This window comes from Corvus moneduloides, chromosome 3 (assembly GCF_009650955.1).
Source record: "Corvus moneduloides isolate bCorMon1 chromosome 3, bCorMon1.pri, whole genome shotgun sequence".
Lineage (NCBI taxonomy): Eukaryota > Metazoa > Chordata > Aves > Passeriformes > Corvidae > Corvus > Corvus moneduloides.
In genome coordinates, this window is record NC_045478.1 from 93,970,201 (window position 1) to 93,993,127 (window position 22,927).

The following is a 22,927-nucleotide window of genomic DNA, read 5'->3' on the forward strand; positions in this document are numbered from 1 at the left end:
TTTCAGTAGCTTAACAATTTGTGATTTAACCAACCATACTGTAGGCAGAAACAAAATACAACAGGACAATTGCTTTAAAATCTGAAGAGCAAGGACGTACTAGTTTGGGAAGAGAATAATTATAAATACTTATAGGCACGGAACTAAATGAAGATACTTTAATGAGGTAATGCAAGCTCATATTTTATACATCTACAAAACATTACCGTAAGATAAGCAGAAGACTTGTGATAGGCAAAAAAAAAGAGTATTCATCTCAAAGATCTGTGTTCTGATGGTAACATAGTTTCAACCTATCCACCAGGATCTTCTCATTCCTGTTGAACTGTATCAGTTGCTGAAAGCCATTACCTTTAAATACCAGCTAATATTAGTGCTAAACCAACAATAATCCAATATTATGTACATTTTAGGCAAATAATCAGGCTGTCTTTACCTCTCATTCCAAGTAAATGTACTATCTTCCAGAAAGCACTATTCACAAATGATTTTAGAGAAAAGTTACTGTACAAAGACACAGAAGCTAAAGTTCATAAAAAGACTAGCCAGTACAATTAGACAGAAGTTTGCTTGTAGTTCTTCGTATCCAAGACCTTCTTGCCACACATGGAGCAGATGCCTATAAGCACACAAAAAGTGTGTAAATTATTTTAAAATCATTAAAGTCTTTCTTCAAAAACAGTTGCTGTTTTTGTAAAGATCTTTTTAAAAAAAATTGTTCAAATGGGCTCTCACTGACAATCTTGTCTGTGCATGTTCTCAAAAGATACTATGAACTTAGAAGTAACATTGTAACTCCTAATACAAATTAGTATCTGCAGCATACGTGTAATGCTTCCACTTTAGAACATAAGCTCTATTTTGAGAGCATTATGATTCACGATACTGCCTGAAGCCTCTGTAATTTGCTGGAATGCCCGAAGAGAGCCAGGAGAGGCTCACATCTGACAAACAGGTAAAAATGGTGTATTGTTAATCGTTTAAAGTCCTGTAGCCAAATGAGGCATGAGGTGGACAGGAAGTAGCAGGACTAAGAAAATACAGTCACCAACAAACTGACTGCTAAATGGGGCATTAACAGGTGGGGGGCTTCAGACAACTGAGAAAGTTTAGAACACGTTTTCACAGAATTAAGGTATTTATGGAGCAAGAATACTTGAGAAGTGAACACTGATGTCCCAAAGGACTTTGTCCTAAACTCTAGGAGTGTCAAGTCAAAAGACCAGAGCACCAAAACGTACACAAGTTTGGCAGAGGAGTGGGTTGTCTCAATCTCTCCCCCTCCTTCCAAAGCAGAAAGGTGCTAAATCTTTTATCCGTAGGACCACTTCTCAATTTACACAAACATTGACCAGCAGACAAAAAACGTCAAGTGGCATCTACTCCTGCTCTCTCCAAATCGTGTGCTTTCATATACTGACATCATGACTGGACATGTATCTAGCAGTCCATTAGGGAAGAGAACAGCAGGGAACATGCCACATGATTTACTCTGGAGACCAAAATTCAGCCCACTAAATATTGACTTCAAGTCTAAACTGAGGAGTAATTAACTTAAGATTGCCTCCCAATTTTGGAGATATGCAACAGCTGAAGCACTAAGCTGTATGACTGCATTTGCTTCGAGAAATATGCCCCAATTACATCTTTGATGGTTAGAGCTACAACCTAAAGCACTTAGAAAGGTCTTAATTTTATGAAGAAGACAGGTTCAACCTGGAAGGATACACAAGCAGACAAAGATCAAATCCTGAAGCCCACCCAAGCCAGCCACAAATTTAAGAAAGAGAACAAGGTTCTACCACTTGGGATTCAGCCATCTGGTGAGCACCTAGCAGACAACATTCCTACAGCAGGCTGCCAAACCACTGGCTTAGTGACACAGGACATATTTATTGAACAATTAATTTCATAAACAAAGCTTACTACTGGTTAGCTGTAGCTCTACATCTAAAAATCAGTTCACCTTATGTGCTATAATGATTCCTTGGCCTTAAATCATGATGCTTTTTCCCCACCCAGGAATTTTAGATTTAGCTGTTATAAAAAGGGGAGAAGAGAGAAGTGAGCAGAAGAGGGACTGCAACAAGCAATTGAGTTTTACAAGACCTGGGATTTTTTAAATTAAGGAAAATCAAACTTGTTAGATGACAGTTCTCCATGCAATTGCCAAGATTAAGTTTAGAGTTATTTTTCCAAATCTACTGATTTAGATACCACAAACATTCTAAAAGAAGCAGAATTACAGAATTACAAAGGTTTAAAAGAATCTCCTTCAGTCTCCAGTCCTGCCCCACTCAAAACAGCCAACTTGGATAAGGCTGGCTTAGGACTGTTCAAGTCATGCTCTGAATACCTCCTGTAAAGATTCTACAACCTCTGTTAGTAGAATATTTGATCACTCCCACACTGAAAAATTGCTTTCCTTTTATGTAATTAGAATTTTCCACATTCTAACCTGTGTACACTATTTCTTAATCTATTACTGTGTACCTCAGAAGGGTCTGACTCCATGTTCCCCGTGCCGTCCTATTAGTAGCTGAAGACAGCAATTAAATCTCATCTTAGCCTTCTCTTCCTAATTACAAATTCAGGTGTTGTACTTCCTCTCTGGTTTCAAGCCAAACTGGGGTATTTTGGCACTCAGTGAAACTCACCTTTTTTATAGGCACATCCTTGACAATAGTGGGACCCTGGCTGATGGACAGAACTCTTACAAATGCGACATATTGCAAATTTGTTCTTTCCATAAGGATCAAATCTGAGAAAAAGGAAGAGTATTTTATTTATACACCTTGAAATGAAGTATTTTTTCTGCCTCATCCTAGAAAGTCCAAGCCAGAGGGTGCAGTCAGAAACTCCAGCAAAAACTGTTATTTAGAAAAGGGACACACAAGAATTATTTCTAATAGGCTGCACAAAGTATGCAGAAAAGCTCCCACTTTCCCCATTAAGAAACATTTCTTCCATCACAGACAAAAACTTCATGAAAGCAGAACTAAAAATATGTATTTTTATTAAGATACTACATGACTTTGAACTTAAACACCTTCCAGCAGCATTTTGCCCCCTTGCAAACAGAAAGTCCCTCAGACATGAACGAAATACTCAAGAGATTATCCTGACAATATTAGCACAGAAAATAAGCATTTCCCGGCTTCTCTCCTATAAAACCATCAAATCCTAGCAATTCCAGTGAGAACTGCAATAAAATACTTGCCCAGACTCTAAGACTGAGCAGAAAGCACCCATGAAATATGGATGGATGCATTTGTACTGACAAATCAAATACCATAATCCCCACAGTTATTATTTACTTAGTGTGTTTTGGACAAGTCTGGAGTAGTTGCCCAGGTATGCAGGAAACAGGCCTCAGTTAGTTTGCTAACCGATGTTCTTAGCCAAAATCAGCGTTCAATACTAACCTTGCCTTCTTTGAGGTCAACGCCTTGTTTTCATTTAATTTGCGACCACCGCTTTCTACAAAAAGAATAAATCAATAACTGAATAAATCTCCCAGTTCCAAGCATACTTCAAAAATCTTTGTTTACAACTTTTACACATATGCAAATAAAGTTACAGAGAGAGATAAAACACTCAGCACAGCATTAGGGGACAGGATAACAGAACACTTTATACTGCCTTTAAATACTCTGTGTATTGTCCTCGCATACAAGAAGGAAAAAAACCCAAAAAACAAAACAGACAAGTTCAACACCGAAGAGTCCTGGACAAATAAATTCCCAATGCATTAAATTAGCATGGGAGGGAAAGTACACAAGTTAATATTTAACCTGATTAATAATATAAAGTTTTGGTCTTAAGATGGTGACATAGCTCGGGTGCCCAACTGGCTTTAGAATACCTCAAAACCAAGTTGTTAAACCTTCCTGAGGTTACCTGTAGTGTTTCTTGCACCATCTTTCCATGTATCGGGAGTGATCACTGTCCCAAGCTTCTTCTCGCCTACATAAGGAAACATTACAAAGGAAAAGATTCAGAAGCACAGAATCAGTTAGGTTGAAAAGACCTCTGAGATCATCGAGTCCCACCCGTGAGCAATCACCTCCATGTAACTAGACCGTGGCACTGAGTGCCACATCCAGGCTTTCCTTAAGCACCTCCAGGGACGGTGACTCCACCGCCTCCCTGGGCAGTCCATTCCAATGTGTAATCTCCCTCTCCAGGACGAAATTCTTCAGAATGTCCAACCTAAGCCTTCCCATCCCAGTTTAAGACCACATCCTCTTGTCCCGTCGGTGGTTACCTGGGAGAAGAGGCCGACCCCCGCCTGGCTCCGCCCTCCCTTCAGGGAGCTGCAGAGAGCAGCAAGGCCATCTCTGAGCCTCCTCCTCTCCAGACTAAACCACCACAGCACCCTCGGCCGCTCCTCATCAGACTCTGCGCTCCAGACACTTCCCCAGCTCCGCTGCCCTTCCTGGGACCTGCTCCACAGGTCTTTTTTTGTAGTGAGGGGCCAAGAACTGAACACAGCACTCGAGATGCGGCCTCAGCAGTGCCGAGTTCAGGGGGGACAATCACTTTCCCGTTCCTGCTGCTCACGCTACTGCTGATAGAGGACAGAATCATTTAAACTATGTGTATTAATACGCTCCACAGGCGGAGAATGACAGCTCACACAGGGGAGAATGACAGCTCACACCGGGCCCTGCCGGGAGCCGCCACCCGCGGCCCGCCCTGAGCAGCCCAGGACCCGCGGCTGCTGCTCCGCTCGGGGCAGCCCGGGACCCCCACGGGCAGGGCAGGGCAGGGCAGGGTCCGGCAGGTCGGGCAGGGCCCCCACACCCCCGTACTCACACTTGTCGCACACCATGGCAGCCCCTCCGCCGCCGCTTCCGGCACCGCCCCGGAGGTGCCGTCGGTCGGGCCCCGCCGCCTTCCGCTGCCGGGCGGCGCCGCGCGCTCCGCGGTGAGGGGCGGGAGGGGCGCCTGCGGCCCGCGCGGGATTTGTTTTTTTCAGCGAGCGCTCTTCTCCTGCCCTAAAATCCGCACCTTCGCCCCCGGCCTGCGCTCAGAGCTCTGCCCTGCGCCGCGCGGCTGGGGAAGATGCTGCCCTGCGGCGCTGCTGCCGTGCGTCGGTGACGGGGCGGGACTCGGTGTCTTGCAGGTGGCCGCTGCCCGGACACCATGAGAGGGGCGGAAATCAGGAGGCTCCTGGCTGCCAACCTGCTCTGCGCAGTGTCCATCGTCCTGGCCGCGGTTGGCCCCGCTTTCTTCCTGGACGGATTCAGCGTCCTGGGAACGCACCTCACGTGGCTGTGTGTTTGTTCTGTTTCTGTTGGTACCCTTAATATAATCTTGCACTTAGTCCTTAAACCAAGTCAGTCTCCTAAGAGAAGTTCCTTTGCTCACAAGGTAAGATTTTTTTTTAATTCTTAAGTTGCTACCAGACAATACAGAGGGGAAGCAAATTCTCTGAAATAATCACATGAGAAAGAAAACAATTTTTGGTGGTGAATTCTCATCTTCCATGAGTGAGTTGAGTGTAGCACCTTTTGAAACAAATTTTTCAGTATTTTCATGATGTTAAACTTTCTCTACCTGTAAATAACCTGTTCAGGTGAGTGATTCTATGCTTTCCGTTTTCGTGTCAATACAATGTTGTTTGCAGTCCCAAGAATTTGTATGTTGGCAAAACCTGGTAAAATGAAATGGCACAGAACTCATTTTGTAGTCCAGGCCTGACTCATCTTGATAAGTGGATATACCAAGAAGAAATGTTATCACACGTTTTTCGTGTGATGACTTTAAAGGAAAAAAATAGTTTCAGAATCTGAGACATAAAAGAGATACTACATTACATTTAAACAATTTTTAAAAAATCATATGCAAAATATTAAAATGGCTGGATTTCCTTGTGTGATGAAATCTGCATACAGAAGAATCTGAAGTTGGGAGAAACTTTTTGTAGTGACAGTTTGCAACAGGGAGCGTTGAAGGTATGAATCCCAATGAAATACTTTCGAACAGAATGATTTTGGAGCAGCACACGACTTGCCCAGCAGTGGGGGAGTACCCCAGAGCTTTGAAATCAGGTGGATAGTCTTGCACTCCTGACCTGCTGAGCCAGGCAAGATGCAGTGAATTTAAGATGCCAAGTTCAAAATATAGTTTTAGTTAATGTAATTTTGATTTTCTGTGTCGCAGGGTTTTTTTATATTGTATGTTTTCTTGCTTTGAAATATTTTTTCACGTTTTGTGAGAGTTGCCTTTTAATGAATGGACATGACAGTCAGATGTAAAACAGAAATGTAAAAATATCTAATAAAATGACTTCTGTTTATCTTGTCATTTCTGGTTATATTTTTTGTATGTTTGCCCTGTTTAATGGGGTGCATGAAAAAAATTTTAGATGGAGTGCGATCTTTTAAAATTAATTATTTAAAGTATTAATATATGGAAAACTGTTTTGAAATATGCCATGCTATTATATTGTGCTGTAGCTGAAATTAAAGCAGTAGAGTACAGTGCTGTTGATAAGATATAGACTGTGAGTGTTACTTACATTCTGTTTTGAAACATGATTCTGATATTTCGTTGCTCTTTTTTAGATATCCAGATTTCTAAAATGCTGTATATACTTTTTCATGTCTTGCATACTATTTCATGCGATTATTGTTCTTTATGGAGCACCTCTCATAGAGTAAGTCAGAAGACCCTCTCTTTCTCTAAACATTCTAAGGGGCAGCTCTCCTTGCAGATGTTGGTATAAGTACTTGTGTATTTTCTGGTACACTGGAAGTTAAGGGATAAGCTCCTAGCTGGGGGATGAAGGGTGGCTGTTTTAGCTTTCTCTTGTTGGTGGTATTTTTTTTGTTGGCTTGTTCAGTTTTTTTTTTTTTTGGAAGCCAGCTCTTAAACAAGACTGCTGTAAGTAAAAATTGTAAGACAGTTACAAACAAACTATTTATGGTGAACATAAGGGCACAAACATTTTTTGGAGTTTCATTTAGTCATTTTCCCCATAAGATTCTAAACCACCTGTCTTGCATATCTTCCATGCTTTTGATATTAGTGTTTTAACTTTTATGAAAGTTTAAAAAAAATACGAAGCAACCTGGTTTTTGAGAGATAGACTAAGTTACTGACTAATAATAGCATCATGTAGTTTGGTTTCATGGTTGCTATCATAACACCAAACTGGAAAAATAAATGGAATAATGAAGTAAATATCCAAGCATACTTCAGTTTAGAAGTAGCGATCTATGTGAGGTACACCTGTGGTTTTACAAAATGTTACAGGTGTCAGGCATTTCAAAATATTACCACATTTCACTCTTGAGGTAACAGCAGAACTGTTTCCAGCTTCCTTTACTATTCTACAGAGTAAGAAGAAAATAAGTTATTTTTCTGCATGAGGTTTAAGAAAGCACACACTTTCACAAGTTGACTTAGAGGGGCTTTTTTCTTCCTAAATCTTGGAACTCTTAGAACATTAGCAACCACCTCACTTAATTTTGTAATATTCTGGTTTTTTGTAGGTCAGTGACTGAGACATTTTTGTTTGCAGTTCTCCTGTCTACCTTTACTACTTTACAGTGCTTGTGTTTGCTGGGACCAAACATACAGGCATGGATACGGGTATTTAGTAAAAACGGGTGAGTTCTAATCTAAAGTTTCTGATATTTCTCTGAATAGAAATGGACAGAATTGATGTCAACAATATCTAATGGAATTTTTTGTAAAGAAAAGGAAACTTCCTGAATGATGGATGGTTTTTGTATTTGTGATTACAGACATATGAAAGCTTCTCTGACAAAGAAAGATTTATTTGAAGACACTGTTTCAGAAAAATGGCTTTTTATTTTTGGTGTCCAGATGCTAAATCTCACTTTGTATGTGTTTGAAGGAAGTAAAGTTTCCAACACATATTCCACTGGAGTAAAAACATTGTGCAGTCCTACATGATGGTTGTCAAATAAAGGAGAGACCTGACACTGAGCTGTGCATGGAGAATCTTGCACATGATTCAATAGTACCTTCATAAATACAACTTTTAAAGTAGGAATAGGAAGCCAAAACAAGCACTGTTTTAAACTTGAATATAATGTGGAAAATTATACATAATTACTGTGTTCTTAAGTATGTAATCTTAACCCATGCTCTTTTTCCAGTTACAAAGAAAGCTGGTTTTGGTGTTAGAGTTTTCAAGCATTAATTTTTTCAGGAGTGTGTTTAAAGTAAAATGAGCCTTCTAACCACATTTTTCACCTCCAGTGGCAGCCATGGCATTATCATGTATCAAGGATAATGTATTTTTCAGAAGATTTCCATTTCTTCTGCCTTTTTTCATTCCATAAATAATAGCATGGTTGGAAGACTGGGACACTGAAGCAGGCTTCACATATGCTTGAGATTGAATAAGATTTTAGTATTCATTCCCTTTTAATAGTTTGTAATGGTGAACTCTCATCTCAAAAGAAAGTGAGAAGTTGTATTATGCTGCTGACCTATGGAATTATTTTTGGTTTGCACTCCTGTAGAACAAGGACAAAGCTAGACTTTAATACCAGCTTCACGTATTGAATTCTGGTTTATCTCAGTTCTCAACTTAATGAAAAATATCTTGAGTCCTTGTTCAAGTAATTTACACAGTTTTTTTCAGTGGAAGGCTTAAATAGAGTGTAATAAAAGCAAGGAGTTGTTTAGCCAGAATATATCATTGCTGATTCCCTTAGTCATCTTGGGAGGTTTTACAACAGGAAATAACAGCTGAATTGAAGTAACAGATGTTTTACAATATCAGTCTGTGCCAGGTAGATTTTGAATGCCTGTCAATTTCTTTCTTCCCTAGTTTAGATCTTAATGCCATTTCAGCACAATTTTTGCATAGGAAACAGTTGTCTTGTTTTGACATTTTTTGCTGTGAGGACTTGTAAGTACTTCATACTAGTGAGCCATGTGACATTATTGGAGTAAAATGTCTATTGTTAATCATGTTTGTTTACATTTGAGTGAATATAGACTATTAAGAAATATTGTAGCAATTTTTTTAATGGATTGTAGCAGGCTGCCCATTTAAAAATAATCCTGTGTCTTTTCATTTGACCTCATGAAATTGGAACCTCTTATGTCTGGGCATGAGATGAGTGTAGACATGATGTATTAAAAGGCTGTCTCTAACTGAGCCATGTGGAATGAGATGGGACTGGTTAAATGGAAGAAAAGGATGGTGGGGTAAAATCAACAGAGCTACTTGCCTTGTAGGTAGAGTTTAGGGAATTGAGTTGCACTGGAACAGTAAGCTTGAAAGTCTGATTAAGTGTATAGCTTAATATGAAAAAAGAATGTGTTTTAAAAGCACCTGAGTGCAATTTAGACTTAAGTAACCTTAAGCCTATGTGCACATAGAATGTGTGAGAAAAGTAAGTCCGTATATTCTACATCACAAACCCTTCCATTCTTAGGTGGCTATAAATAGGGCCCTTTTCACTAATTCTGCATTTGGAAAGGGGTGGGCCCATGCCAGCACTTCTGGACTCCTTATTCTGCCATCTAGACTTGTGGCTGATGTCAGTGTCATGACACTGACCATATGCTGTCATGTGCTCTGTGAGCAGTTAGAGGGAACTGAAAGCTACAGAAAGGGTTATCAGCATTAGTGGCAGCACGTGGTTATTATTTAAATAGTGTTTCTTAGCTGAAATAGCCTCCTGCATAAAAGTCTTTAAGAAATCAGTTTTCAGTGGCCTTTTTTTATTTTCGTTCTTCTGGAGACTGTTTATTTCAAATCACTGCTCTGAGAAATGGTGTTGAAATTTCTGGTATAATAGCAATTATAAGGTGTCACCAGGGTAGATGAGATTTTTATTTGGATATTGCCAAAAAATAGTATAAAACCATGGTGTTAAGGCTCCTTCCAGTTTTCATTATGCCTCTTCTGTCACTTTGTTTGTGAACTGCACACTCTTACAGACTTGAAATGTCCCTTGTAAATGTGGGCATCATCACACACCAAGGGCTGCTTAGTATTTAGTCCTGCTGCAGCCAAGAATTCCAAACCTTGTCTGTGAAGGAGCTGTCTCAGTAGATTATTTTATGTCAGCTAATGTCTTAATTCAAACATTATTTAAAGCTGAACTGAATGTATTGTATTATTTAAAGGGGTTAAATAGTTACTTTAGGCTTCAAAAGACCTTTCTGCCACTAGTGTTCATTTATTATCTTAAATATTGCTCGTTTGTCTGCAGTTGTATCTTAGTTATTCATAGTTTAAAATGAAAGAAACCTAGAAAATGCAAAGTTTATAAACATTGCTGCAGTTGTTAGCCTCATGAAAATGAGGAGTTTATGTGGTGGTTTAAAGAATACCTGCAAAAATCCCAATAGCTGTCATTCCATGGAGAAAAGTGAGTAATGGAAGCATTGCTCCTTCAGGATAATGCTGGAGGACAAGTCAGGTTGTCTTTGGGTAGCCAGCCCATGCTGCAGAGTGGTTCAATTAGCAGCTGAAATAGTTGCCAAACTGCCAATGGCTGTTTTTCACTTGGGCACTGTGCCTTGCTAATTCTGTTGTTTTGCTTTTGGACTCTGATACCTCCATATGGTACAGCACTCTCTGGTGAATCTGCCACACACACAAGATGTCTGGTGAGGTATAACTGTACCTCGGTTAGTCCTTGGTGTATTCTGTTGTCCCTTTCGCTGCTTTAAGGCTGTAGTGAATGTTCTCTTCCTCATTCTGCCTAGCAGCTCTGCTCAATTATTCAGCTTCTGAAAATAATTCACAACAATTTTCTTTGTGCAGACTCGTAAACAGTTTTACAGGTACATCAGGACTTTTCTCTTCAAGAAAAAAAATCTCAAACTGGTAGAATTGTGAGTTGGCGTGTTCTAAGTTAAAGGGATTGTGTTATTGCAGAAGAAAGAGTTCTGCTCAAAATGTCAAACTTGCACTGTCAGTATTGTAGTCTGCAGGACCTTTTTTTGCAAACATTGAAAAATATTTGCTTTAAACTTGTGAGCTGTTTAGCCAATATCAAATGCAGCAGTGTGTAGTCAGAAGTAAAGTCAGAAATTTTATTCTCTTCAAAACCAAGTGTTCATATCACGCAACCTCAACAGCACATGCAAAGTTCAGAGTTTACTATGAATATAGTCTTCAAGCCATAAAAATGCACGTATTTTTCCTCTGTTAGCTGAAGCTAGGTGTATATTTATAATCTGAGATGTATCAAACTTAAATCTCAGATCTCGTACTGTAGTGATTTGGAGCAGGGATTCTAGCCTGGTTCTCCTCTCTTGGAACTGTACCTACTGTGTTCTGATCTTCTGTTGCTCATTTCTTAATTGGTACCGAGTACCCAAATGTTCGTGGCCTGAGCAAAGCAGAGCGATCCATTGGTACACTGATGGTAGCAAGTGCTCATCTGTTTAACAGAAATCCAGCTTTCCAAAAACTTTTGAAATCAGTACTGGTAGAAGGCTATAAACTGAGAACTGAAGTAGTTCAATGTCTCTTATAATATGTGCCATGATGGGTAGTGTAAGAGTTCTTTAGTGTGCAAAAAATTTATCCTGCAGCCAGTGTACTTGAACTTGGATGCCCTGGCTGCAATGTGCAGTTGCATTTACTTGCAGTGTTTCTTTTCAGTTGATGGAAACTTGTTTTGAAATATTCTCATAGTGAACTTCTATTTTAAATTTCAAATTGTCATAGTCATCAAATATGTCTGCACCACAGAATCCTTTGTGACTGTGCTTGTGCTTTTCTGTGCAGTCCTACAGTACCCTTTCATGTCTGCCTCTCCCTGCAATGCACACAGTTATTGAGGTAGATTTATTTGCTCAGTCTAGCAGTGTTTCAAGCTCAATAGGAGTGTTTCCAGCTAAAATAAATTAGCTTTTGCAGTAAACATCTCAAGAAAAAAAAATTCCCGAAAGTGTGGTATAAAAAGATTGTAATTATAGCTAAAATTTGCAACTTAGATTTTACCTATAGTTTGTATGTTTTAGAAAAAACCTGCATGCTATTTATCAAATATGTGAATTTTTATTTCTGTTTATAGCCTCAAAAGTTTTGGGAGAAATCTGATCTAACTCTCTGCCATGATAACTTTTGCTGTTGTTGAAAACTTTTAACACACTTTTTACAGAGCTATGTCCATCTGGGAAAGCAGTCTACAGATTACTTCTGTGTGCAGTATCCTTGGAGCTTGGTTTGGAGCCTTTCCTATTCCTCTTGATTGGGATCGGCCTTGGCAGGTTAGTATGTACACCCTTATCATAAATGTACAAAATACTAATTTTCTGGAGATGCATGCTACACAAAATTGCTCTGAAGCTGTACAGGTGTATTGGACTTAGTCATAAGCTGTTTCTGCAGAGTTATGTCAACTCATTGGAAGCATCTGTGCTTAGGGTGTAAGGAAGTAAAATATGTTATTTTTACTTCCAGTTTAAGTAAATTCTTTGTTACAGACTTGTGAGTGTCTGTTGCATGCAAACTTTATAAAGAAATAGAGCTCTAAGGACTTGGATAAGCAGAAGCTAGACAAGCTGGAGGAGAAATGTGAAATGGTGAAGATGGCTTCAAGCTTGCCTTCAGGCTAGTAGCTTTTATTGCTCATTGGTAGGGAAAGAAGGATGCTTTCCTTGTGTTTTAGCTCCCCTCTGTCTCCCATAACAGCACTTAACAGAAGGTATTTTCAATGGATTTGGATTGATTTATTAAAATGGTGTAGCCAAAGCACTGTACTAAACACTTCTGATTTCAAAGGAAGGCAGACAGTAGCTTTGTAGTTGAACAAGAAAAATGTGAAGTTGGCATTGCAGATTCTATTTCTATAAATTCAAATGTTTATGCTATTTTCTTACTGTGTTTTTGGCATGAAGACATGATTCAGTTAAATATAACTGAAGTCTGCAATTGCCATAAAATGATGGTACTAGTAACTAGTACTTCTTCTTAGATGTGCTCACTGGATATTTTTTTTCATCCAGTTACCAAACTCATACACTCTTAGCTGAGTAGTGTCTACCAGGCCTGTTTGTAAGCAGATGATTTCGGAGGTTTCTTCCAGAAATCAGTGTAACAGGCAGCACACTTTCCTCTGTGATATTGTAGAGATGTTGTGGCTTACAGCTGCAATTAAAATTTGTCTTCCCTAAGTAGCTCACAGCCTGCTTTTTTGCCATTAGTCTTCTATTGCAGTAGTGTAATGAGACATTAAAATTTGTATTTCAGAAATAATGGAGGAGTAGGTTAATATTTTGAGTAAAAATGTGGGGTTTTCTTCCCTGAAAACACCTGGTTTTACTCTTGCAAGATGTTTTATCATCAGTCTGACGTAGGTGTGTGTTGGCACTAATTAATTGTTGACAGACATGAATGTAACCCAAAAATCAAGGGATTCATTGAAATACAATCTCCTATCTTCTTGCCAAGCCATACTCACTTCCCTGTCCCAATGAAAGGCAAGCACTTTTTCCTTGCTCAGGTGGGATTTTAAAGCAGCGTGTCACATCTGGCAGGTTTTGTTTTATTCCTAAAATCTCAGACTTTGCTAATATGCTGTGTATAAAAACTTCACCTTTTATGCAGCAGTGATATGAGGAAAGCTCATATCACATGAAGTGAGGGGACTCTGATTAACAAAACAAAGATGCTAATAGCTGAAGACAGGTACTTAAGGTAGAGTTAATTTTTAACTTTTTGTCCATCCTCACATCTTCCTATAGTGGAAGGCAGAAGTTTGATAATGGTCTGAAAACTTTTCTGTTTGAAAACTCTTCCAAATCAATAAAAGCCAAACATGACTGAAAATTTAGCTCTGTAATCTACACTTAAACATCTAAAAATACTGACTCCTCAGAACCGCATAGTGTTTGCAGAAACTTCAGATGCCCAAACTTGTCACTGGCTGTTTCTGGGTATGAATGCTCCCCAGTGCTCCCTGTGTGTCTGCAATTTCCCTTTTCCTTCACCATCTCCACCCTCATATCTGACATACTCCTAATACCAAAGTTAGCAGGGGAGAGTTTCTGACTCTCAGATTAAGTCCCAAGCGAGGTCTGAAAGAAATCATGTAGATCTTAATGTGGACTTAAAAGTAATCAAACCCAGTCAAAACCAAATTAATTCTAGACATCTGCATGAGTAAAGTATTAAGCTTCTGACATCAGCTCTTTCTCATATTAGCCTAAAAACAGAGAGCCTGAGGATTACAGTTTTGGATTTACCCTTTTCCTATCTAAAAATGGACTCAAATGGAACAGCTTAGTCTTTGAACTCAAGACCAGCTTTTGAGATAAAAAGAGGTTTCATTAGTGATTGTTTTCCTTTTTGTATTTTAGCCTTTGTGCTGTTAACAATTTTTTTTTTGATCTGTAGTAGAAATGGTTCTGCTTTAAAGCAGAAAATGTGTTTTAAATCTTACTACTCGGGCAAGACTAAAGTGGTATTACTATTTAGAAAGCAGTGTTGAGGCCTTTAAGCCTGCTTATTGCAAAATCTGGTTCTGATGTTGGTATTGATTATAGTTAGTATTTGTGGCGTAACAGGTGATGGAAACACAGCTGCATTGCTACCTATAACTTCAGACAATTCATTATTGGGGGACTGTCACAGACAAGGTGAAATTGGTACTACAAGAACTGGATGGATCAGCAATAACTGAGAAATATCACGTGATAAAGCAAACCAAAGGGTTGTTGCTGCTGCCCTTGGGCTCTATTAGTAGCCCTGGAATGCCAAAAGTTGTCAAAAACACGTAATATCCAACTGGTACAAAAAAATGCTGTGAGATTTGGAGGAAAAATGCTATTGCTATTGATTTAGCTCTGTTAGAACAATATAGTATGGCACAAGGTTCACACAAAAAGTTAAGCACTTGAATTGGCATGTTTTTCCACTTCATCAGGATTTAGCACTTGATCAAATCTGGTATCTACACTTTAAACTGTAGACAGTTTGAGAGTGTCTGCAGTAAACTTTTAAATTGGCAAATCATTGAGGAAGGGGAGAATGTAAAGCTGCTTCTGTGAAGTCTGGTTTGTTCACAGAAATAGCTCCAAATGCACATGGTCTGTAGTCACTCACCTAAAGCACACAAGAGGTTGAGGGGAGCAGTGAGAATGCTGGAATCCCGGTAGAGTATTAGCTAAAGCTGTCTGCACTATTCTGTAAGATACTTGGCTGAATTGCCACTCACACGTAGGGCAGTTCTGCTGTCGCTTTGCCGCTTTGTGTCCTTCAAAGAAAAAGCAACATTGGTTTCATTTTTTGCTAATCTGCTTCCGTGCCCTTGGCAGTCTGTATTGGGACTGGCATATTTTCCTGCAAACTTACTAGAAGAACTGGAAAATTACCTGGTAGTCATTGCTTTACATCGTGGTTGAGATGTATCAGTAGAAGCTGAGAAGTCTGTTGTACTGTTACCTGGATCTTACCTGGTCAGAAAATCAGATGTCAGTGTCCTATGCATCTTTCACTAGAATTTGCTTTTACTTCAAAGTACTTCAGGGCTCTATGGAGTAAACCTGATGATGAATTTCATAACAAGAGTTCCAGTTCATGTGCTAATGGCTAAAGCCCAAATGCTACTTCATCCTGAGTTATTTAAAAACAAAAGGAAACATGTTGCTTCTTTATACATACCTCTTGTGACATGCAACAAAACTGAGATAAATACAGATGTCTCAGAAAATCTTCACTTTATTTTCCATGTTTATGTTTGAAAAATACTGCATACAGGGGATATTCAGATTAGTGTGCCTCTCTACCCTTAAAAATAATAATGTTAGTTGCATTTTTTTAAGCATACAACAACTTTTATGCTAAGTAAATATTACTTAACAGGAACAGAATATTGTTTCAGAAATAAACTAACATTAATTATCTGAATAATGTTTGAGAATGGAAATGAAAAATATATAAAGCACTTCTGTTAGAAGTATTAAATATATTACTGAAAGTCAGTTTGTGTCCTATGATTCATTGTTTTTCATTATTCTGTTGTTTTCTTAAAGCAACTTGTAAACATGCCATGTGTGTTACTCCTCTGCTAGCTTTAAGAAAAAAATTGTAACTATGCAAAACAGTTGGGTCAGGGAGGCCTAGTCTACTGTTGTTCCTCGTTGTAGGTCTGCAGAATTCAGCCTGTCTTAGATAAAGGTAAAGATCACTGTCTTACAGGAATGCAGGTTAGGCGCTATAATAGTTACATTTCTGTATTAAAAACAAGAAAACCCAAAACAACAAACTTTCCAAGACTTGTTCTTCCAGGCATGTTTCAGTTAGACTGGTAGACTAATTTTGCCAGTGTTTTGAGATTGTTATCTTATTCTTCAGCAATTTTTATAATAGTTTGCAACACTTAATTGTGATCATTTAAATAAGGCTATTCTAGACAATTTAAAGAGTTGTACATCCATCTCCAGTTGCCTCTAGGCTGCTGAAACACAATGGGTATGTAAGGGTTACAGTTAGCTAGGACAGTTCTACAAAGAAATAGAAAATAACTTCCCTTGTTACAGTTGCTTAGTTTTTCCAGATTGCCTGTTTCAAGTTGATGGTGTATTTTTAATAACCACATGTGATTAGGATCCTGGCCTCACGTGTCACTGAGAAGTGGAACCTTAAAGCACACTACCACTGAAACAGAAGGGGATGATGTAGGAGTTACTAGACACATCCTTTCTCTACTCAGCCTGAGGAAGTTAGTTGCAGAACAAGATGGTATAGTTAAAGATCACAACTTTATCAGCACACTTTATATGTGGTGGAACTACTATTCCAGACACAGCATTCGTCCCTGACAACAACTGGATTTAGCTCACTGGGAAGTTCCTGGGTTTATTGCATGTTTGATAACAGACTTTTAAAACATGTCTCTGGGTTTGTTGTGTGCATACCCTCCCAAACATCTGGGTTTTTTGTAGCATTATTTTGAGCTGTAGTACCTGTTACTAGTGGTAAAAAGTGAGTTTGAAATAATATTCTGCTTACAGTGTTACTATTAGGTAGAAGTAAAATTGCTATATTCCTACTTCGTGGTGGATGCTGCAAACATAATAGGTAGTGCTGATATAGCTCACCTGAGTTGACTGACTGCCATGTAATTTAGCCAATATGACTGTAAATATTAGCCTTAGATACCTCTCAGACATTTGTAGCCTGAAAAGCCATCCGGAGAATCTTGGGTACAGTTCTTGGTGCTTACTCAAGTAAGCTGAAATGGGACTATAAACTTCCACACTACTTTGGTTCTTAACACAGCTCAGAGGGTTTCCTTCTTGTATTTCTCTTTGGATCTACTACTTACTGTGAAAGTTTTGTTAGAAGAGAAGTTGCTTAATATGAGAAGAAGGGATAATATGCAGTTGTAGTTGTTTTAAACAGAGGTAGAAGCTTGTTCCACTTTAGTGTGGTTATCATTGTTTATTTAATAAGGTGTTTTCTAAATGTAAACGTTAATGGTGAGATCAAAGGCAGTTATGCTTGCTATAACTTTAGAACACAAATCCATGAAACCAACTTCTAGTTACAAATGCCAGCCTGAAAAAAACCTCACACTTTCTTCTTGGTGTGTGCTTGTCAACACACACATTCTGTACAATGTGATAAGACACTTGTAGTTAACGTGTGCACGCAACCAAAATAGATTAAAGGCATGTACTGAAGTTTTTAAGACAGTACAGACTAAACAATTAGGAATTTAAGGCATATTAGAAACAGGGAGGGAAAATAATTGTGCTCATTTATTCAGTTTAGAATGAAACAAAAATAATTACATAGCCTTCTAATTGACAGTCAAATGGGTCTTTTGAAACAGTAAGCATACCAAAAAAAATGTGTTTAGGAATATGAGAAAAGCACTCTTAATTTTACTAAAAAGAAATAAGTACAGTAGATTGCCTCACTGTATTTGCATTTGTATAATGAAAGTTCCAGCAGGCAGCTGCTTACTTCATGGTATCTTTAAAAACATTATGTTGCTCCTCTGATCTATAAGAATCTGGCCTTTATGTCCTTATCAATGTCTATGTAATTCCCCTTGCATGGGATGCATGTTACAGACCTGTAATAGATGACAGAACTGTCATGCAGTCAGAATTCTGGTTTAACTAGCTACATGCACAGTCCAGCAGAGCTAGATACCTTGCTGAGATCCTGCAACGTGCTCTGCTTTCCATGGAATATGCTAAGCATTCTCACGTTATAGAATCTTAGGTGTTCTAAAGAGTGCTGAGGAAACAAGCTCACTTGTGTCCTGAAAGGTTGGCAATTCCTATTTCGAGTCATTATTCTTAAAATGAGTTCTAATATATACTAAAAACCTTGCAGTTCTGCAGTGTCTGTTTAGCTAGACTAAAGAAATCCCTGTGAAGTCCTAACACTGCTGCCAGATGAAAATGCAAAAAGAAAATTTAAGCTAATAGCAGAAGTCAGAATAATTTTGCATTAACCACTGGCTCATGCTCCATCCTTTAAAATGTGTTTTTTGTTCTTGTTAAGATTTGTTTTTGCCAAGCTGCTGTTCAGGTTCCTAGTAATCATCTACAGGTTGTTAAAATTGCCCTTTTCATCCTGCATTTGATATGTAAACTGATTCTTGTGTTAGGCTGTGAGAATGGTAGCTGATGCTTCCCAGCTGCTGAGACAGATAAGGCATTTCATGACAGTTTCATGAAAAATGTTCTGTTCTGTCTCCTGTAGTCCCCACACTTTCCTCTCCACATCAGCCTTTTTCCCCTCAACAAAAGTGCAGCTAGGCCATGTGGCCTAACTTATTCCCTTGCTGCTGACCCAGCCCAGATGTGACATCAGTACTGGGGTAGGATATGTCAGCTTCCTCAAGGCAGAAGGGAGCATGAAGTAAGGAGGAACTGAGCTGAAAAGTTCTCAGAGATCAAGAGGGGTGTATTACAAGTTGCATATTTTAAGCAAGCAGAATGGAATCTCTTGGAACAGGCAGACAGATATTTGCTGCTTAGATTTTTATCACTTACAGGCAGTTCATACCAAGTCAAGGACATTAAACCAAGTTTGAGGTAATATGAAAGACGGGGCAAAAGCAGGCCAATCGAGTAAGTCAAAGTCATTTAAAAAAGTCCAGAAGAAAGTGAGAGCCTCAGAAAAATGAGGCCAGCAGCTAATACAAAATAAAGCAACCCACTTCCACAGAAAAAAGCAACCCATTTTCATATACAGTCACAAGCATGTGGAAGTGGTGTTATTTTAGTGCAGCCAATGTGCTTAAGAGCCATATCTTATCTGTCTTTGACAACTTGCTGCTTTAGATATACCCATGGGTGCATTGGGCTATATGTAGCCTAAAAGCCATCAGCCAAGAATAAAAGGTGCAAAACTGGTATTATTACCTGTTTGTTAGTGGATTTTGCCCTGTCTTGAGGGTTAGAGAAAATAACGTAAGGACAGCAACGCTCTTAAGTCCAGGCTTTTAACTGCTGTGCTTAGGGAGTTTTCAAAAGGCCAGTCAAACTGCCTTCAGAACTACTTTGGGCTGTCCAAGCAGCACAGTAAGAACAAGAGCCTGGCTTAGTACCCCTCTGTTCCATGCCACTAGAAGGGAGGAGATGGTGTCTCTTTCTGTCTTATTCATAGATGCGGAGATGGAGTGTTTTATGGTTTCTTCCCTTTGTTCCCTATCTTTGTCACCTGCCATTCGTGAGTGTTCAGAGGTCAGAGACTCAACTGTTAAGAGAGAGCTTGAAACTTATGTAAGGTAACACTGGTTTTTAAAAACCAAAGCAAAAATTGAATGTTTTAGAAGACAGAGGCATAATTAATATTAAAAGTTACATAGCTATTGAAAAACCATGTCCCAAGTTGCAGTTCAGTCAGGTGAAAGAGGCTACATCATCAGAGATCTTTTTAATCATACCAATAATCACCCACTATACACAAAATAGCACAATATACAGGGTCATTGAGTCATCAGGGATATTCACTCTCTAGTTAGGGGAATATGATCAATTCAGAGTCCATCATCTACCTATACTTCTGCAAAGCAAATAGGCAACTACAAATTCACCTAATGTAGGTAAAAATTTCATGAAGGGTTGATTATTGATCACTCAGCAAATCTGATGTAAAAGCAAGTTAAGTAACTTGATGTAAAAGTTAAGAAGCTGTTGTCCGTAGTTTTGTGGATATTAGGGTGGTATTTGACTTCATCAGTGGGTAAGAAAGTATGACTTGTGTTCCATCTGAATGTTACTGAGTGAGCGGAAGGGTTTCAGGGACTTTTTTATTGTTTTGTCCTTTAGACGTGTGTAATATGCAAAATGCTAGAAACAATTACATTTCATTTAAAAGCTGAAAAGATCCACCTGAAGTGTAAGTTTAGCCAAGGCCACAAACTTATGTGAGTTTTGAATATGTGTAGTACCTTACCATGCCAAAGCCTCTCAAGGCTTTTTATGGATGATCTACAACACACAGTAAATGAATGAAAACAAGCAAATCTTTGGCTTGAGAGGCAACTGCTGAAATACTCAGCAACAAAAACAAGCAGCAGAGACAGAATGTATGAAAATGAAAGAATGAAACAAGGTCAATAAAGAGTACCTAAGGCACCTTGTTTAATAGTCATCTTTGCTACACTCCTTAAGACCTCCAAATAACATATAAAGCTGTAAATGCTAAGGAATGTGAAGATGAAACAGCTGAGGAGATTGAAGATGAAAGAGCAGAGGACAAAATACATTACTCTTATTCATAGTTAAAATTCCCATGATCAAAGGATGTGAATAAATATATTCTTTTAAGTGATAGTGAAGAGAAGAATCAGAGCTAGGAAAATGAATGAAAGGAGGAACCAGGACCATTAAGAGTAAGTTCATTTGATATTCATGAATTGCAAGTCAAAGTGAAGTAGAAAAGAAGGCTGGAGATTGGGATATTTCCTCTATTGTCTAGTGCATTTCTCAGTCTCAAGTACTACAGAGGGGGTAAATATCCCCCTTAATTTAAAAAACAAAAGAATAGGAGAGTCCAGTCTGTACTTTGTTTAGGAATATGCATAGTACAGCAGGAACTGCAAAACTGTCCTTGCAAAAAAAAAAAAAAAAAATTCAAAGGAGAATTTTGAAGAGGCGTGGGAATTGTGTTTATTCTACAATAAATATTTTAATCACCACTTAGTTGAGACTTTCATCAAATGCAGTATGTAGTGGACTGGTAATACAAGCTACATCTGATGACAGACTGGTTAAGTCTTGGTTTGGCCACTCCTCCCTGCAAATCAATACCAATTAAAAAAATAAAGGGCAGGGGAGAATTCCATTACTACTCTGGTTCAGTACAAGATGGTTTGTTAAAGTGAGTCGGCTCTATTGAGTTGGCTTCCTGTTCTTGCAATAGAAAATAAGAGCTTATAATTAAAGCTCTCTTTGACATAACTGGCTTACTACAAGTTTGATGATCTGGGTGCAAGATGTTCAGTCAGCTTCCAAATTTATGTTCCCTCCCTACTGCTAGCCAGAGGGAAATTTATGCTTTTACATACTTTACAAGAAAAAAAAGCCAACAAGCCTCTATCCATCTCAGTCTCTGGCCTTATTTGAATACTAGTTCATCTCTACACAGCTAAAAGTTTCAAAACACCATGAGAGATTGAAAGGAGAAATTGCTGAGAAGTCTGTAGGTATCCAAATGTATGCAGCAGAGTAGGAAGTTAGGTCAGCTGAATGCTTCAGGGGATATAAATACTTCTAAGGGGGTTTTTTCACATAGTTTTTAGACTATCAAACTAAAGTCTGCAATAGCCAGAAGCCTGCTTACATTTTAATGCATATTAATTAAAAACTGTACAACAGCATTTAGTGTTCATGAAGATGATTGTTACGCTTTTGGCATTTTTAGGAAAGCACATCCAGCTTTAAAGTAGAATAAGACTACTATCTTTCAGTACCTAGACTTTGTGCTCATGAAGTACAAAAAGCCACAGACATTTTCCTCATTGTCTGCTTTTACCTTGCGTTCTCCCCTCAGGTATGGCCCATTTCCTGTTCCCTCGGAGCTACCTTTGGCTATACGGCTGGTCTGATTATTGCACCTCTGTGGATACACTGGAACCGGAAGCAGATTACATACAAAAGCAGATAACTGGAGCAAAGAGAGACAAGGTATTTCTTTGTGCAGATTCCATACAGACTGTGCAAAAGTTGGTTTTTTTAAGATATATATATATATATATAGTCAAAGCAGAAGACTGTCCAAATTCAATTAAAGTATTTCAGGCCAAGCATCACCACTCAATAAAATCACATAGTTGCCGTTTCAGCATGGTGCAGTTTTTGCTTCCTCTAGACTGTGTAACCCTGAGAGACTGTACCTTCCAGTCTGAATAAAATACTTGTAACAGATGTGGTGGCTTCTTATTACAAGTTCGTTGAGTTTGATTTTAATCCTCTGGATTTCACTGGTTGTAGAAGGCAGAATCGTAGGTTTAGCTTTCGAACCTGTAACAAATTCTCTGTGTACTTAATGCATTGTATTTAAAATCAGTAGAATTTCACAGTAAGCCTGGCCATTGTCAAATGTCTCTCACGTGATCAAACAGCAGTTTATGCATCTTGAGCCTATTCTCTTCTTCACTGTGTGTTTCTTTGGAGTTAGAATGGCTATAATAGCTTCATCAAAAACGGTCTTCAGTCCTTTCTGTGTTAAAGCTGAACACTCCACGTAGCAGTAGGCTCCTATCTGTCAAGAAAGTAAGTTATTTCAATAGCAGTACGTCTCAGCTGTTCAATTCCATCTGGGCACTGCTGCTTTTTTTTTTCCCCCCATAGTAACATTACAATGTTTGGCTGCAATCTAAAAAAGTTATATGCATGTGCACCCCCTGTAGAGAAAATAAGATTTGTGTTTCATCCAAAGATCTGGAAGGTATTTAATTTGGTTGGTTTATATAGGAAACAAATATGGTCTTTAGATTGG

The 22,927-nt window shown here is 38.6% G+C and overlaps 3 protein-coding genes across 6 annotated transcripts in view; 1 reads left to right on the plus strand and 2 right to left on the minus strand.

Annotated features, from left to right (window-relative positions):
- Positions 1-4,910, minus strand: CRIPT (CXXC repeat containing interactor of PDZ3 domain). Its single transcript, XM_032102806.1, has 5 exons — positions 4,819-4,910; positions 3,901-3,966; positions 3,426-3,480; positions 2,658-2,761; positions 1-619 (listed from the first exon to the last, which is right to left on the minus strand). The coding sequence occupies exons 1-5, from the start codon at positions 4,832-4,834 to the stop codon at positions 555-557; spliced, it is 306 nt and encodes a 101-aa protein (XP_031958697.1). The 5' UTR covers positions 4,835-4,910; the 3' UTR covers positions 1-554.
- The window catches only part of PIGF (phosphatidylinositol glycan anchor biosynthesis class F), a 23,714-nt gene continuing 5,674 nt past the window's right edge, over positions 4,888-22,927 (plus strand). The window contains exons 1-6 of one of the 2 annotated variants that reach the window (XM_032102801.1): positions 4,888-4,930; positions 5,129-5,376; positions 6,573-6,664; positions 7,503-7,619; positions 12,117-12,225; positions 21,980-22,353. In XM_032102801.1, coding sequence (XP_031958692.1) covers positions 5,149-5,376; positions 6,573-6,664; positions 7,503-7,619; positions 12,117-12,225; positions 21,980-22,093 — 660 coding nt within the window. In that variant the 5' untranslated portion in view covers positions 4,888-4,930; positions 5,129-5,148 and the 3' untranslated portion in view covers positions 22,094-22,353. The other variant, XM_032102802.1, reaches the window with a different exon arrangement.
- The window catches only part of RHOQ (ras homolog family member Q), a 22,254-nt gene continuing 17,026 nt past the window's right edge, over positions 17,700-22,927 (minus strand). For 2 of the 3 annotated variants that reach the window (XM_032102803.1, XM_032102804.1), the window contains exon 5: positions 17,700-22,690. In XM_032102803.1, coding sequence (XP_031958694.1) covers positions 22,535-22,690 — 156 coding nt within the window. In that variant the 3' untranslated portion in view covers positions 17,700-22,534. The remainder of the gene's footprint in view (positions 22,691-22,927) is intronic. The other variant, XM_032102805.1, reaches the window with a different exon arrangement.